The sequence below is a fragment of the Acomys minous genome, assembly GCF_964271855.1.
Source record: "Acomys minous genome assembly, chromosome: 7".
Taxonomy (NCBI): domain Eukaryota; kingdom Metazoa; phylum Chordata; class Mammalia; order Rodentia; family Muridae; genus Acomys; species Acomys minous.
In genome coordinates, this window is record NC_140488.1 from 102,142,276 (window position 1) to 102,159,208 (window position 16,933).

A 16,933-nucleotide genomic window follows, 5' to 3' on the forward strand; every position below is an offset into this window, starting at 1 on the left:
TCAGCTAGATTCTCAGGGCCTGAATCGTCTGCCACAGTAGGAAAACTGCGGCTGTGCTGAGCTGGTGCCTAGGGTGGAACTGAGCACTCCACGCAGCCTGCATCACAGCAGGAGAACTGCGACTGTGCTGAGCAAGCACCTAGGGTGGAAGTGGGCACTCCATGCAACCTGCGTCACAGCAGAACTTCGACTGCACTGAGCAAGTGCCTAGGGTGGAAATGAGCGCTCCACCCAGCTTGCATCACAGCAGGAAAACTGCGGCTGCACTTACCTGGTGCCTAGGGTGGAAGTGAGCACTCCACCCAGCCTGCATCACAGCAGGAGAACTGCGGCTGCAATGAGCAAGCACCTAGGGTGGAACTGAGCACTCCGCCCAGCTTATGTCACAGCAGGAAAACTGTGGCTGCGCTGAGCTGGTGCCTAGGGTGGAAGTGAGCACTCGGCCCAGCCTGTGTCACAGCAGGGGAGCTGAGCCTCGGGCAGAATTGCTTGCTGACCTGAGCCTGTGTCTCTGCGGCACAGCTCACTGAGCAAACCCAGGACTCTGGGACTGAACAGTCTGCCGAGTCCAGTTTGGGTCTCAAGGCACCATACGACCCAAATCCTGTCCAGACTCCCCTCTCCCGCAGAAACTCCCACCGTCCACCACACCAATCACCTCCACTGGAAGGCTCTGAGCTGCAAACCTCAGCCACCGCCACTGGTGACGCTGGTGCTGCTGGTGCCGCTGGTGCCGCTGATGCCGCTAGTGACACTGGTGACACTGCTGTCTCTGCCACTGCTGCTCTGATCTGAGAAAGTCCTCGCTCCTCCCGTGTGCAGGGACAAGCAGGTCCTCCGCACCCTGGTCCCTTCAAACCGTGGAGCACTTCTGCTGCCGTGGTGTGGGGACCTTGGTGTTCCTGGCTCAGAAATCTGTACAATTTCCTGAACTGTTCACTGGAGCTTCCAAACACGGTCCACACTGCTCGCCATCATCTTGGATCCTCACAATGCACAAATCTTGTGGCCAAGAGGATTAAAACCTCAACATAAAACTGGAGACACTAAATCGGTTAGAAGAAAAAGTGGGGAAGAACCTGGAACACATTGGCACAGGAAACAACTTCCTCAACGGAACCCCAACAGCCCAGGCCTTAACGTCAACAATTAATAAATGGAACCTCATGAGGCAGAGAAGCTTCCATAAGGCAGGAGAGACACTGTCACCAGAACAAGACAACAGCCTACAGACTGGGAAAAGATCTTCACTAACCCTACATCTGACAAAGGTCTAATATCCAAAATATATAAAGAATTCAAGAAATTAAACGCCAGCAAATCAAATAACCAAATTGAGAAATGGGCCTCAGAACTAAACAGAAAATTCTCAACAGAGGAATATCTAATGACTGGGAAATACTTAAAGAAATGCTTATTGTCTTTAGTCATCAGAAAAATGCATATCAAAACAACTATGCGATTCCATCTTATACCCATCATAAAGGCTAAGATAAAAAAATTCAAGTGACTCCCCATGTTGGCAAGGATGTGGAGAAAGAAGTACAACCTTTCACTGCTGGTGGCAATGCAAACTTGTACAAGCACTTTGGAAATCTATCTGGGGCTATCTAAAAAAAACTGGGAATAGGGCTTCCCCAAGACCCAGCTATTCCACTCCTTGGAATATACCCAGTAGATGTTCCAGCACAAAACAAGGACATATGCTCAACCATATTGATAGAGGCCTTATTCATAAAGCCGGAAACTTGAAAGGGCCTAAGTGTCCCTCAGTAGAAGAATGGATAAAGAAACTGTTGTACATTTACATTATGGGATACTACACAGCTATTAAGAACAAGGAACTTCTGAAATTTGTGGAAAAATGGATGGAACTACAAATGATCATAATGAATGAGTTAGCTCAGAAGCAGAAAGAGTCAAATGTTATACACTCACTTATATCTGGACACTAGCCCAAGGGGCATGTCCCATGAAAGTCTTCACTTATCAAGAAATTGGGACGTAGGGGAGGACATTCAATTGGGAATCCAAGTGAGAGAAGCATGGGAGAATGGGGAATTAGAAGGATTCAGAGGGTCCTAGAAACCTACAAGAAGAACAATTTGATGGGCAGATCTGGGCCAAAGGGTCCAGCTCAAACGATGGCAATGGCCAAGGACAAAACATACAGGAAATTTGAACCCCTATCCAGATCTACCCAATAGACAGGATATTCTTCACAGTTCAGTGGAGAGTGTGGTCTGACCTTCACAAGAACTCTGGTGCCCCATATTTGACTAGGTCCCCTGGATGGGGAGGCCTGGTGGCACTCAGAAGAAGGATATCAGGCTAGCAAGAAGAGACTTGATACCCTATGGGCATATACAGGGGGAAGAGGTCCCTTTAAGTCACAGTCATAGGGGAAGGGAGTAAAAAGAAAATGGAAGGAAGGATAAAATGGATGGGATAACAATTGAGATGTAATATGAAAATTAATAAAGTATATTTTAAAAAACTAAGGCACACATTTTGCTACATTGCTATAAGCCTACTGACTTCTTGTTTCCACTACTTAGAAGGAAAGCTTATTTCTGTTGTTAAGTAAAAATGAAAGCATAAGAAAATGTGGAACATGATGTTTAGATAACCTGTATCTCTCCCCATTACTTTGCTTTGCCTGTTTACTGAGGCATGTAGGCATGTTCTTCTCATACACAAAGCCAATAAAATTTTGCTGGATCTCTATGCATGACTGAAAGCAGCAAGACAAGAACATGAGTGGTCTGAAGAGATGGCTCAGAGGTTAAGAGCACTGGGCTCCATTTCTAGAGGTCCTGAGTTCAATTCCCAGCAACCACATGATGTCTCCCAACCACTTGAAATGAGACTTGGTGCTCTCTTCTGGAGTGTAAGAAGAACATTGTATGCATAATAAATAAATAAATATTAAAAAGAAAACATAGGCATCATTTTTTTTTACCTTTTTCCAATCTTTTGCTATGGATCCTTAAAAGTATGGTCACGTCTCTGGCCCCATTTACTGAGGCATGTAGGCATGTTCATCTCACAAGCTATGTTCATAAAACTTTACATGAATACTAGTCATGAAGGAAAGCCTTAAGATAACTATGTTCCTGTCTCCAGGCATTGTCCTAAACTGGAAATGACCCTCTATTCCAAGAGCAACAAAATTTCACCAAGAGATATGGCAATAATTTTGCCTGGGAATGCTGTGTACTTGAGTAAGAACATCCTTGCCAAAAGATCCAAGTGCTCTGCTCTGGTAAAGAGCACCAGATACCGGAGAAAACATGGGCATGCCTTCACCTTCAAAGGGACTCTTTAATGATGCAAGTTTTCTGCTCCCTTTCCCCAATCAATTATTTTTTTAACACTAAAGCCCTTCTCTACTCTCAATGTGGTTTGGGTACCACTGGACTACTGAATCTGTTGTTGATCACAACAGATGCATTTGATTTTTTTCCAGTCATGATTCATCTCTTTCTTAGTGTGCTGGGAAAGGAGGAAAGTCTTCCTTCACATGCAGCACAAGATTGGGACTTGGCATTAAGCTCCATTTTTAAAACAAGCATGCAGCAACAATGTTTACCAGTGCTCCTCTGGTATGCATGGCTTCTTCAAACCTTTCACATGGATGTCTAACTCATTTTTATACTTAAGTTTCCTAGCTGATGATTTAACTTCTTCCTTCGCTAAGGTCTCATCCCACATTAGATTCTGAAAGCTGTGACTGAGGAAAAAAGACCAAAGTGAAAATAAGGCTTTCTAGGAGAAAACTTCCTGCAGGCGTTGAGCTGCCAATTAGGAAACACTATTTTCCAGCTACAACCTGAGAAGACACACAGAGTCAGAAGCTCTGCTTAGAGATACAGACACTGAATTCCAGACGCCATCGCCTTCCACTATCTCTCCAATCTGGAAAGGGCTTTTCATTGACTCAATGAGAACACCTGTTTCTCTTTGGGACTGAATGGATCCAGGACACCCTTTGGGGGCTTACCCATCTTCAGTATAACCCTCTCACCATTCTTGAGATTCAATACACCACAATCATGCCCATAACCCACTCAGTTGCTACCACAGTGATCACTTCTGCACATCAGAACACACTAGAAATGCCTGGGTATTTCCTCTATTCCTATAAATTAATATATCATCAGAGGTTAGAAGCATCCTCAGTGCATAGTTCCCATTCCTTCTGCCCCCCATACCCAAAAAAGCAGGACTTTCAGCCGTGCCACGTTTAGAAACACTGCTCTGCCCACAATACACAAAAGGACTTAAGTGTCTCCAACATGATATATGGTTACATTCCTGTGTGTTGTGTTTTCACTTTAACAACAAACATCATAATTTGTTTGGTCTTTTGAATCATGGAATTTTCATTTCATCAGTGTTTTTGCTTGCCAGAGAAAGTTGTCACTGCCTGAGCACATTTTCTTGTCTTACACGGTTTAGGATGTGAATACCTTAAAAGAAGAAACATAATCAACATGTACAACACGATATAAGATCCAAACACAGCCTCAAAATTAAAGTGATGCTTTATTTTAAATGAGAAGATAACTTCATGAATTATTATGTCAGTGCAGAAATTTGGCCATGGAGTCCCCTGCCACAACTTGCAAACATCAACACCCTTATTTCAGGTCTTTGGTCCACCTGTTTGGAAGAAAGCTTGTCCTTCCTGTTATACTGTGCTTTCAATGACCTGACCTCAAAAAAGAACATAATCACACCAACGAGGGAAAAAGTGGCTGTCAGGACACCTAATGGGACCACTTCAGTTCTGTGTTTCTTAATCAGATCTACTTTGTTAACTGGAAAGTTGTGTGGAAAGTCAAGGGTGGTTTCACCAAAGAGATCTACTACGTGGTTCAAGGTCACTGAAATAATGGTACAAAGGCTACTGAGAAACAGAATTGGGATACAGCACTTGTAGCACAGTATTTGAATCTTATGGACCGAGGCACTGATAATGCTGACCCTAATGGCTGCTGAGCTAAAAATCACCACAACGGGTTTTATCAGCATTGCCAGTAATATCAGAGTCTGGGCACATCGAAATTCGGGTGAAACGGTCCAATCTGAGTTGATAGGGCTGTGCACCAGAATTCTGGTCATAGTACCAGAGATGTTAAATTCTCGATAGTAATAAGCTTCCCAGAGTCCGATGTACACAAGCTGAACCATCTTGTCGTCGAATTCCCAGAGACGCCAGTATTTGCTGTTTGCAAGGATTATTCCACATCCCGAAGATAAGACGCTGAAAACTAAGCCAGCCAGTCTGAAGATCCACTCCTTCACTCCAGCAAATCTGAAGATGAGATAGTACAAGTACAGATCAAGCAGGGCTACACAAAGGAAGGGTGGGAAAGAGAATGTGTCATAGTTTACAGAGTACTAAGTACTCACACTTTGCTCCTCCTGTCACAAAATTTTATTTAAGCGGTCTATATAAAAATTAGGACTCTTAATACTAGTTAACTATGGATAAGAAGCCTTGAGATATATGACTGTGGCAAGAGTCCAGATTTTAGGATGACGTTTTAACAATAATTTTACAGTATGCTTCAATTGCTGCTATGTTGCTATTTGTTGATTATGAATTTCTATACTTGAAATTATTGGTGGAGTAAGAGTTTGCAGTATCCTGGTAAGTGAAGACAGGAGAGTGGTATAGAGTTGAGGACATCCTATTGGGCCTGTAGGTTAGAGAAGCATGGTAGAAGGGGAAATAGAAGGATCCAGTAGGTCCTGGACTCCTACAAGAAGAAAATTATGATGGGTGGATCTGGGCCCAGGCATCCTGCTCAAACTATGGCACCAGCAAAGAACAATATATGCAATAAACTTCGAACCCCCACTCAGATCTAGCCAATGGACAGGACACTCTCCACAGTTGAGTGGAGAGTGGGGACTGACTTTCACACGAATTCTGGTGCCCTATATTTGACCATGTCCACTGATGGTGAGGCCTGGTAGCACTCAGAGGGGGGATAACAGGCTACCAAGAAGAGACTTGATACTCTATGAGCATATACAGGGGGAGGAAGTCCCCCTCAGTTACAGTCATAGGGGAGGGGAGTAAGGGAAAAATGGGAGGAAGGGAGGAATGGGAGGATACAAGGGATGGGGTACCAATAGCCTTATAAATAGCCTTACTGAGTGTTTCAAAATTATGATGTATCAAATTATTTTAATGGATTATTGCATGATCCTTGCTAGAGTACTTGGACATCTATATAACCTTTCAGAAGGAAGAAGCAAAAAATAGTGTATGCTGTTTATGTGAACCAAACACATACCTGACTTCTTTCCATATATGAAAGAATATAACTATAAATATTCACTAAAAAATATAGTGGAGAGGGTACGATCATAATTTTTCATATTTCCTAAATAGTGATTATTTCATTAGTAGAAACCTATGTGTAATATTTTTTAATTAAAACCAACATTAACACTAAGGTAAATTTTTCTTTGTATTCAAATAGGGATAAAACTTGATGGTACAGTGATGATTACATTCTATGTGTGAGGTTTTGTGTTTATACACCGGGAACTTAGGACTAAATTTATGCATGTAAAAATATGAATAATCATGAATATACGAATTTTATGTATGCTATTTAGTCAATATTTCACCTTGCAAAAACTGACTTCATTTGGTTGTAACAGATAAAGTCTGCTGAGGTATTTAGGTAAACCAATATCATCTTAGACAAAATACACTTCACATTAATATTATGAAGCAACACATTTAGATCTTCTGTCAATTCACACATTTGACTGTATCAACAACAAAAATGAGAAAAATGTGCTGAGATATCCTGATAAGTAATGCCACAATGGAAGAAGGCAAATATCATCAGTGACTCCACCATGTGCATAATATCTTTGCCATTAGACATACAGAAGGCTGAGGGGCCACAAAAGGGATCTCCTTGCCTGCAGCCATTACCTACAAACTACCTAGTGTTCCAGAATCTTCTGTGGATTGTCCTTCTTAGAGGGGTGAAGTGAGTAGATTACTACCTCAGAAATTATATGAACAAGATGGTTTTGTTGTTGATGATGGCTTGGATATCACCATGAGTACATTCAAGCCACAGCAGGTCCAAGGCAATGGACAGCAGGGCAAGTATGCTTTGAAGCATAAATTAAGTCAGGAAAGAGAGTAATTCCTTACCAGACAAAGGAGCTATCTTGGCAGCATGTGCTGCTGCTCTTATCTGAACCCCAATGGTAGAGTCTACATTTTTTAAAGAACCAAGTTGAATGACTTCGTATGTCATATTTGAGGTTTGTACCTTTTAGTGTTGGAGATGAAGGCATCCATTTTGAAGATGCAAATATCACCAGTCTTCTTCTGAGTCACTGGAAATATTGATCAGAGAGGAAGTCACATGAAGAGCTGAAGTACCTGAGTGGAAGAAGTTCTGTTAGGCACATACTCCTGCTCAGAAGAAAGCCTTGCTGATTCCTGGGCTTTAACCAACCTCTGAATTCATCACTCATGCTTTGCTTAGTTTGAATCTTTGTTTAATACTTCAGGATATTAGTAACCCTCCAATGTTACCCACACAATTATTTCATGTATACAGCCCAGGCCCTGGAAGCTTACCATTCACACACTTGGCTATTTGGCACTGATGTTCATCAGGAATTACTCAAATGGGAGGAATGTCCAAAATCAGCCTAATCTATATGTCAGAGTCATTCCTTGGCATTCTCTTTCCTGGGATAGTGAAGGTGAGTAATGAAAATCACATGGAAAACACAAACCTCTTACCTTTTTATTTCTCTTCTAGAAAGTCCAAATATTGGCGACTGCCACCATAAGAGAAATGTTACTGTACACATTCTCAAGTTTCCATGACCACCATGGCTAGGCTGAGTGTTCCAAGCAATGGCAAGGTTCCAATGGTTGCGGATCAAATGCTAGAGTGAAGTCTTTAAGATGAGTTTGTTATTAATGTCATTCATCAAATACCCTCTGTAACTTATTAGAACCCTGTGAAGACTTACTTTTGTTGTCTACTTGAGCACATCAGAAATTAACCTCAAAGCACTGGTCATACATACATTCATACATAAAACTTGCATACACACAAAGAGAAATAAATTCAGATTCTCTGAAGAACCCTGATGAATAAAGGTTTTGCTGCTAGAAGTTGATCTAGTGAAATAAATGCATAATCAGTATTCTTTTATGAGTTTTCTGGGAAGACTTCCCAATTTGCCACACCTACAGTTATTGGACTCTCCTCCAGTCACTGAACATCTCACAAAATCTCAGAGGGAACTAAAAGCTCATGGTTTGAACTATTTTAACAAACTTAAACAGAGAAATACAACTGATTATCCTGATCCACCAATTGTGAGGGACAAGAGATTTGGTGAATCTGCATATGAAGCATTTAGAAATTTGTGGAGCGCAAAAAAAAAATGATAATGATGATAATGATGATGATGAGGAGGAGGAGGAGGAGAAGGAGGATGACTGGTTGGTTGGTTTTGGCCTCATCAGAGAGGAACATGGGGAAGAAATACATCCAAAACCTGTCTATTTGATTCTTGGAGTAAATGTCGGTGAAAGTTATGAGTTCCTTGCAGCTTTTGCCGATGACACCTTGTGTGTGAAAACCACAGGGAGGTACTTCCCTAGGAGGGTGAATTCCAGAAGCAAGAAACTTCTTCAGCAGTGTCCTAGTTTAAGCTTCCATTTCATTGGGTTTCTAGAGTAAATTGCTCTTCTTTTCACTATAGACTAGATTCAGAGTTCTGAGCCTGATTTCTATCCTACTATAAAATTTCCTCCACAAAACAGATTAGTTCACCTGATCTTTATTTAACCTCAGTATATTCTATCTATCAAGAAAATCATTCATTTCATTTAGACTTTCCAATTTTGTGGAGAATGTGTTTTTGAAGTAAGACCTGTTGAACTTTAGATTTTCTCATCTTCTATATTTATTTGCCCTCAATACTTTTTGGTTTTGTTAATTTGGATATTCTCTTTCTGTCTTTCAGTTAGTTTGGCTAAGAGTTTCTCTCTCTTGTTCATTGTCTTATAGAACCAACCCTTGGTATCATTGATTCCTTGCACTTCTATCTTTGTAATTTATTGATTTCAGCTCTGAATTTGATTATTTCCTGCAGGCTACTCCTCTTGTGTGTGTTTGCTTCTTTTTCTTCTAGAGATTTCAGGTATCCTGTAAAGTCATTAGTATGATATCTCATTAATTTTTTTTACAAAAGTACATGATGCTATGAATGTTCCTCTTAGTTCATGTTTATCGTTCTGTCCAATAAATTTGGGTAAGTTGTACACTAATTTTGTTGTATTTCAGAAAGTCTTTAATTTCTTTCTCCATGACCCAGTGTTCATTGCATGGAGAGTTGTCCAGTTTCCATGAGTTTCAAGAGTTTCTGTTGTTCCTGTGGTTGTTGAACTCTGGCTTAATCCATGGTGGTCTGATAAGTTATATGGGGTTATTTAAATTTTTCTTATATATGTTGACGCTTTCTTCTTGACTGCTTATTTGATCAATATTGGAGAATGTTCCATGAGGTGCTGAGAAGAAGGAATATTCTTTTGTGTTTGTATGGAATGTGCTGTAGATATCTGTTAATTTCAATTGGGTAATAATGACTGTTAGTTTCATTATTTATATTACGTTTCTGTCTATATGATCTTACCATTGTTAAGAGTGGGGTGTTGAAGTCTCCCTCTATTAATGTATGTGTTTCAGTGTGTGATACAATCTTAAGTAATGTTTCTCTTATGAATGTGGGTGCTCTTTCTGTGGGACATAGATTGAGCTGTCCTTTTGGTGGATTTTTCCTCTGATGAGTCTGAGGTGTCTTTCCCTCTTTCATTAGTTTAATTTTTGTTGAAAGTAGATTTTATTAGATCTTAGAATGGATACTTCAGCTTGCTTATTAGGTCTGATTGCTTGGAAATATTCTTACAGTGCCTTATGATGAGTTTATGTTTGTATTTTATACTGAGCTGTGTTTCTTATATGCAGTAGAATGATGGATCCCATTTTCACATGCATTCTGTTAGCCTGTACTTTTATTGGGTAGTTTAGTCCACTGATGCTGAGAGATATTAATTACCAATGATTTTTAATTCTTGTTGCTTTGATATGTGTGGTGATAGTATGTGTGTGTGTGTGTGTGTTTCCCTTGTTTTGTTTGTAGAAATATTCTTAAATATTATTTGTTCAATTCGTTATTTTCATTATTAATTTTTATTCCATGTGTTTTCCTGAGTTCTGCTAATCACATTGGTTATAGTTTTCATTCTAGTCTCTTTTGTAGAGCTGGATGTGTTGATACATATTGTTTAAATTTGGTTTTGCCATGGGATATCTTGTTTTCTCCATCTGTCTTGGTTAAAAATTTCGCTATGTGTGGTAATCTGGGATGGTATCTGTGGTTTCCTAAAGACTGAAAGACAACTACTCTGTGCCTTCTGGAATTTAGAGTTTTGTTGTACTTTTCCTCTTGCATCTCTTACCATTCTTTCTTAGTTCTGTACATTTTGTATTTTGATTATTATGTGGATTGGGAACTTTCATTTCTGGTCCAATCTATTTTATGTTTTGTAAACCATTTGTATGTTTACAGTTTCTTCCTGTAGGTTTGGAAATTTTTCTTCTTTGGTTTTGTTGAAAATATATTATGGATCTTGCAAATAAGAATGCCACCTTTCTTCTATTCTTATTAAATGTTAGGGGCCATGCAGAAGGTACATCAAAACGGCTGTAGAATTCATCGAATGTTACCCATAGGTAAGCACAACCATAATGGTTGTTCCTTGTTAGGTAGAGGTCCAAACACTACATTTCCTGAAAACTTTATGCTGCTTTATGCCCTTGAAGTCACCACATACCTCATAATACATGAGTTTTATGAAAACTCAAAAGGAGATTCTAGCCCCTTATTGGGCAGTATCATTGGCATTTACAATAATAGTGCTTGATCTTTTTTTTGGCATTACTACAGGAAAAGATTAATGATTCAAACACCACCTTTAAAAAGCATTTAGAGATGTAGATTGTTAAAAATGACTACAAATTTTAGAAAGAATTTGGAAAAATATATTGTTTCATGAGGTCAAGTTAAGATATTTTTGTCAGTGTTCCTGATGTAGAAAATCTTGAGGAACAATTTGAAATTCAGAAAAGTACACAATTTTTCTTTTTAATGTATATTTTATTTATTATAATTTATTTTCATTACATCCTGATTGTTATACCCTCCCTTGTATGTTCCCATCCCCACCTTCCCTCCCTCTTCTGTCCCAATTCTCTTCCCCAGACCTCTGATAAGGGGGCCCTCCCACATCACTGCCTGGCTACAGCCTATAAGATCTCATCAGGATAGCCTGCATCCCCTTCCTCTGTGTGCCTACAAACACCTGTCTTGCCAAGAGGCAGTGACCAAATCGTGGACACCAGAATGCGTTTAAGAGGTTCAACAGCAGTCCTCACCCCCAGCACCACGTAGAGAATTGGTTACAAATTAACAGGTGGCCTTGGTTCTCTATCCTTGCTCGGTGCTTCACTTTATGCAGGACCCCCTGTGTCCAGATCAGCATGCCTTGATCATCTCCCTGTGGAACTTCTGCTCCCTCTCAAACCTTCCATCCCCCCACTCGTCCCTAAAACTTTCAGTGACTGCTCTGCCTAGAGTTCCAGCATCCATCCCAATCCACCACCAGTTGGAGTCTCTCAGAGGAGATCAAGTTTTGGCTAATATCCACTAATAAATGAGTATATACCATGCCTGTCCTTCTAGTTCAGTGTTATCTCATTCAGGATGATCATTTCTAGTTTCTTCCATTTACCTGCAAATTTCAAGATTTTCTTGTTTTTAGTAGCAGAACACTATTCCATTGTGTGAGTGTACCACAGTTTCTTTATCCATTCTTTGGTTAAGTGACATCTAAGTTATTTCTACATTCTGGCTATTATGAATAAGGTTGCTATGAACATAGTTGGGCAAATCTCCTTGTTGTATGGTTGAGCATCTTTCAGCTATATGCCCAGGTGTTGTATAGCTGGGCCTTGAGGTAGCACTCTTCCCAATTTTCTGAGAAAGTGCCACATTAGTTTCCAAACTGGATGTACAGGAGTGTTTGCCTTTCTCCACATCCTTGCCAACATGGGATGTCACATGAGTTTTTTATTTTAGCCGTTCTGGTATATTTTAAGATAGAATCTCAGACTCATTGTAATTTGCATGTCCCTGATAACTAAGAACATTAAACATTACTTTAAGGGTTCCTCTGTTGAGAATCCTTTGGTTAGCTCTGTACCCAGGTTAAAATAGGATAATTTAGTTTGATATTGTTCAATTTTTTGAGGTTTTTATATATTTTTGGACATAAGTCCTTTGTTCTGTTCAGGATGTTCTCTCTTGTACTTGTGAGCTCAAGGCTCTTTTCAAATTGCTCTTCTAAAAGATTTAAAGTGACTGGTTTTATGTTGATGTCTTTAATCCACTTGGAATTTGTTTTGTGCAGGGTAATAGACATGGATCTATTCACCTTTTTTCTACATGTATACATCCAGTTTAAACAGCATCATATGTTGAAGATGTTATCGTTTTTCCATTGTTTGGATTTGGCATCCAGGGTAGACTTCCTAGGCTGAGGTCAGATGTTAGTGGAGGAGGGCTCCCTGTTTTGAGGACTAGTGGAGGGAAGGAGGCACTATTAGGGAGGGTGGGAGGCTATGTGGGAGGAAGGTATATTTGGGATGTAAAGTAAGCAAAGTAAAAATTAAAAAACAAAATATTTTCAAAAAGTCATAGAAGAAAACTTCCCCAACCTAAAAACAGAGATGTCTATAAACATATAAGAAGCATACAGAACACCATTTAGATTTGACCAGAGAACAAAATCTTCCCACCATATAATAGTGAAAACATTAATTCCACGAACAAAGAAAAAAACCTGCAGGGGAAAAGACCTACTAACATATAAAACAGACCTGTCAGATTGTACTTGACTTCTCAAAAGAGACTGTGAAAGCTGGAAGGCCATGGACAGATGTCTGGCAGCCCCTAGGAAACCACAGATGCCAACATAGACTACTATACTTATCAAAGCCTGATGAGGAAACAACATATTACAAGAGAAAAAACAAATTTAAACAATATCTACCAACAAATCCTGCCCTACATGAAATACCATAAGGAATTCTCCAACCCAAGAAGGCTACCTACATCCAAGAAAACAAAGGAAATCAATAATTCTCCACTAACAAAAACAAAAGAAGGGAAGCACACAAACACTAACACCGCAAACATCAAAAATAATCAAATAATACAGGAAATAATAATTATTGGTCATTAACATCTTTTAAGATCAATAGACTCAATTCTGCAATAAAAAGTTACAGGCCTACAGAATGGATGTGTAAACAGAACCGAACATTCTTCGGCATAGAACAAACATACCTCAGCAACAAAGATAGACATTCTATCAGAGGAAAGCAATGGAAAAAATTTTCCAACAAACTGACCCAAGAAGCAATTTGGAATAGCCATTGTAATATCTAATAAAATAGCCTTTAAAGCAACATTTGTCAAAAGAGATGGGGAACAACATTTCATACTCATCAAGAAAAATCAACAAAGATATCATCCCAATTCTGAACATCTATGCCTCAAATGCAAGGGCACCCTCATTCCTGAAAGAAACATTACCCAAATTTAGGTCACATTCAGAACTCCACACATTAATAGTAGGAGACTTCAAATCACCTCCCTTCTCTTACCAATGGAAAAGTCACAGAGACAGAAACTGAATAGAGAAAGAATGAAATTGACCAATGTGAAGAATCAGATGGACCTAACTGATATCTATAGGACTTTCTATCCAAACATAAAACAATATACCTTATCAGCACCTCACAGACCCATATCTAAAACTGACCACATAGTCTGTCACAAAGCAAGACTCACCACATACAAGAAAGTTGAAATAACCTCCTGTATCTTATCAGACCACCATGGATTGTAGTTGGACTTGAACAGTAACAGAAAGCCTACAATCTCAAGGAAACTGAACAACTCTCTACTCAATGACCATTGGGTCAGGGGAGAAATCATGAAGGAGATTAAAGACATCCTTAAACTAAATGAAAATGAAGGCACAATATACCAAACTTATGGAGCACAAGAAAGCAGTGCTAAAAAAATTTCCAAGCACCAAGTGCCTTCTTTCATAAGCAAATTGGAAAGTTTTCATAGAGGAGCATAACAGCACACATGAATCCTCTATAACAAAAAGGAGGAAACATATTTAAGAGGAGTAGACAGCAAAAAATAATCAAGCTTAGGACTAAAATCAATAAATTGGGAACAAAAACAATATAAATAATCAATGAAAAAAGGTGGTTCTTTGTGAAGATCAACAAGATAGATAAACCCTTAGCCAAGCTAACTACAAGGAAGAAAGACAATATCCAAGTTAACAAAATCAGAATTAAAAGGGAGGACTAAAACAGACACTGAGGAAATCCAAAGAATTATTAGGTCTTACTTCAAAAACTTTTAGGCCACAATATTGGAAAATCTAAATGGATAGGACAATTTCTTGATAATTTCTGTTTATCAAAGTTAAATCAAGATGACTTTAACAATATAACCTTAAAGAAGTACAAGAAGTCATTAAAATGTCCCAACCCAAAAAAAGCTTGGGGCCAGATGGTTTCAGTGCAGAATTCTGCCAGGCTTCCAAAGAAACCCTAATAACAATATTCCTTAAACTATTATGCAATTTAAAAATAGAAGGAGAATTGTCCGACTCATTCTACGAGGCCACAGTCACACTGATACTTAAATCACACTAAGACGAACAAAGAAGGAGAATTTCGTCCAATATCCCTTATCCAGAACGATGCAAAAATACTCAATGAAATACTGACAAACCAAACCCAAGAATACATCAAAATCATCATCCACTATGATCAAGTAGGCTTTATCCGAGAGATGGAATGGTACTTAAAAATACAAAAATCCAACAACATGTAAACAAATTGAGAAAAACCCCACATGATCATCACTTTAGAGGCTGAAAATCTTTTGGAAAAATCCAACAACCCTTTTATTAAAAGTCTTAAGAAATATTATGGATAGAAGGAACTTAGCAATAATAAGGGTGATACACACACACCACATAAACAAACTGAATATAAAAAACCACATGATCATCTCTTTAGATGCAGAGAAAGCATTTGATAAAATCCAACACGCATTCAAGTTTAAAGTTTTAGAGAGATCGGGAACACAAGGCACTTTCCTCAACATAATAAAGGCTATATATAGGAACCCAATAGCCAAAATCAAAGTAAATGGTGAGATAATCAAGGAAATTCCTCTAAAATCAGAAACAAGGCAAGGCTGCCCAATCTCTCCATATCTCTTCAATGTAGTACTCGAAGTGCTAGCCAGAGCAATAAGACAACAAAAGGAGATCAAGGGTATCCAAATGGGAAAGAAGGAAGTCAAATTATCCCTATTTGCAGATGATATGATAGTGTACATAAGTGACCCTCAAAATTCCACCTTAGAACTCCTACACCTGATAAACACCTTCAGCAAATTGGCTGGATACAAAATTAACTCAAAAAGTCTGTAGCCTTCCTATACACAAATGAGAAACTTGAGGAGGAAGAAATTAGAAAACTACACACTTCACATTAGCCACAAGCAATATAAAATACTTAGGAGTTACTCTAAGCAAGTGAAGGACTTGTTTGAAAAAAATTTCAAAACTCTAAAGAAAGAGATTGAAGATGACATGAGAAGATGGAATGATCTATCTTGCTCCTGGATCGGGAGAATTAACATAATAAAAATGGCCATCCTACCAAAAGCAATCTACAGATTCAATGCAATCCCTATCAAAATAACTACACAATTGTTTAAAGACATTGAAAGTTCAATTCTGAACTTCATATGGAAAAACAAAAAACCCAGAATAGCTAAAACAATCTTGTACAATAAAAGGTGCTCCGGAAGAGTCCCATACATGATCCCAAACTGTACTATAAAGCAATAGTAATTAAAACAGCATGGTACTGGCACAGCCACAGGCTGGTTGATCAGTGGAATTGAATCGAAGACCCAGATATGAACCCACATGCCTCTCTAGAGGCATACTCTGGTGCCTCACCTTTGACCATGTCCCCTGGACGGGGAGACCTGGTGGCACTCAGAGGAAGGACAGCAGGTTACCAAGAAGAGACTTGATACCCTATGAACATATAGAGGGGGAGGTAATCCCCCTCAGGAACAGTCATAGGGGAGGGGAGTAAGGGGAAAATGGGAGGGACGGAAGAATGGGAAGATACAAGGGATGGGATAACCATTGAGATGTAACAAGAATAAATTAATAAAGGAGGAAAAAAAACTCAAGCGACACCACATGCTGGCGAGGAGAGAGGAACACTCCTTCATTGCTGGTGGGAATGCAAACTAGTACAACCACTTTGGAAATCTATCTGGTGGTATCTCAGAAAAATGTGAATAGGGCTTCCTCAAGACCCAGCTATTCCACTCCTTGGAATATACCCAGAAGATGCTACAGCACACAGCAAGAAAATTTGCTCAACCATGTTCATAGCAGCCTTATTCATAATAGCCAGAACATGGAAACAGCCTAAGTGTCCCTCAGTAGAAGAATGGATAAAGAAACTGTGGTACATATACACTATGGAATAGTATTCAGCTATTAAAAACAAGGAATTCCTGAAATTTGTGGATAAATGGATTGAGCTAGAAATGATCATGAGTGAGTTAACCCAGAAGCAGAAAGACTCAAATGGTTTACCTCACTTATATCTGCATATTAGCCCAACGGGCATGTCCCACGAAAGCCCTCACTTACCAGGAAACTGAGACA

The 16,933-nt window shown here is 39.3% G+C and overlaps 1 protein-coding gene across 1 annotated transcript; it reads right to left on the reverse strand.

The window, feature by feature from the left end:
• Positions 1-4,581: 4,581 nt before the first annotated feature.
• Positions 4,582-7,853, reverse strand: LOC311602030 (uncharacterized protein; the record flags this gene model as incomplete). Its single annotated transcript, XM_084789736.1, has 3 exons — positions 7,799-7,853; positions 7,317-7,429; positions 4,582-5,320 (listed from the first exon to the last, which is right to left on the reverse strand). Exons 2-3 carry the CDS (start codon positions 7,343-7,345, stop codon positions 4,582-4,584), a joined length of 768 nt encoding a protein of 255 aa, XP_084645862.1. The 5' UTR covers positions 7,346-7,429; positions 7,799-7,853.
• Between the last annotated feature and the right edge of the window lie 9,080 nt (positions 7,854-16,933).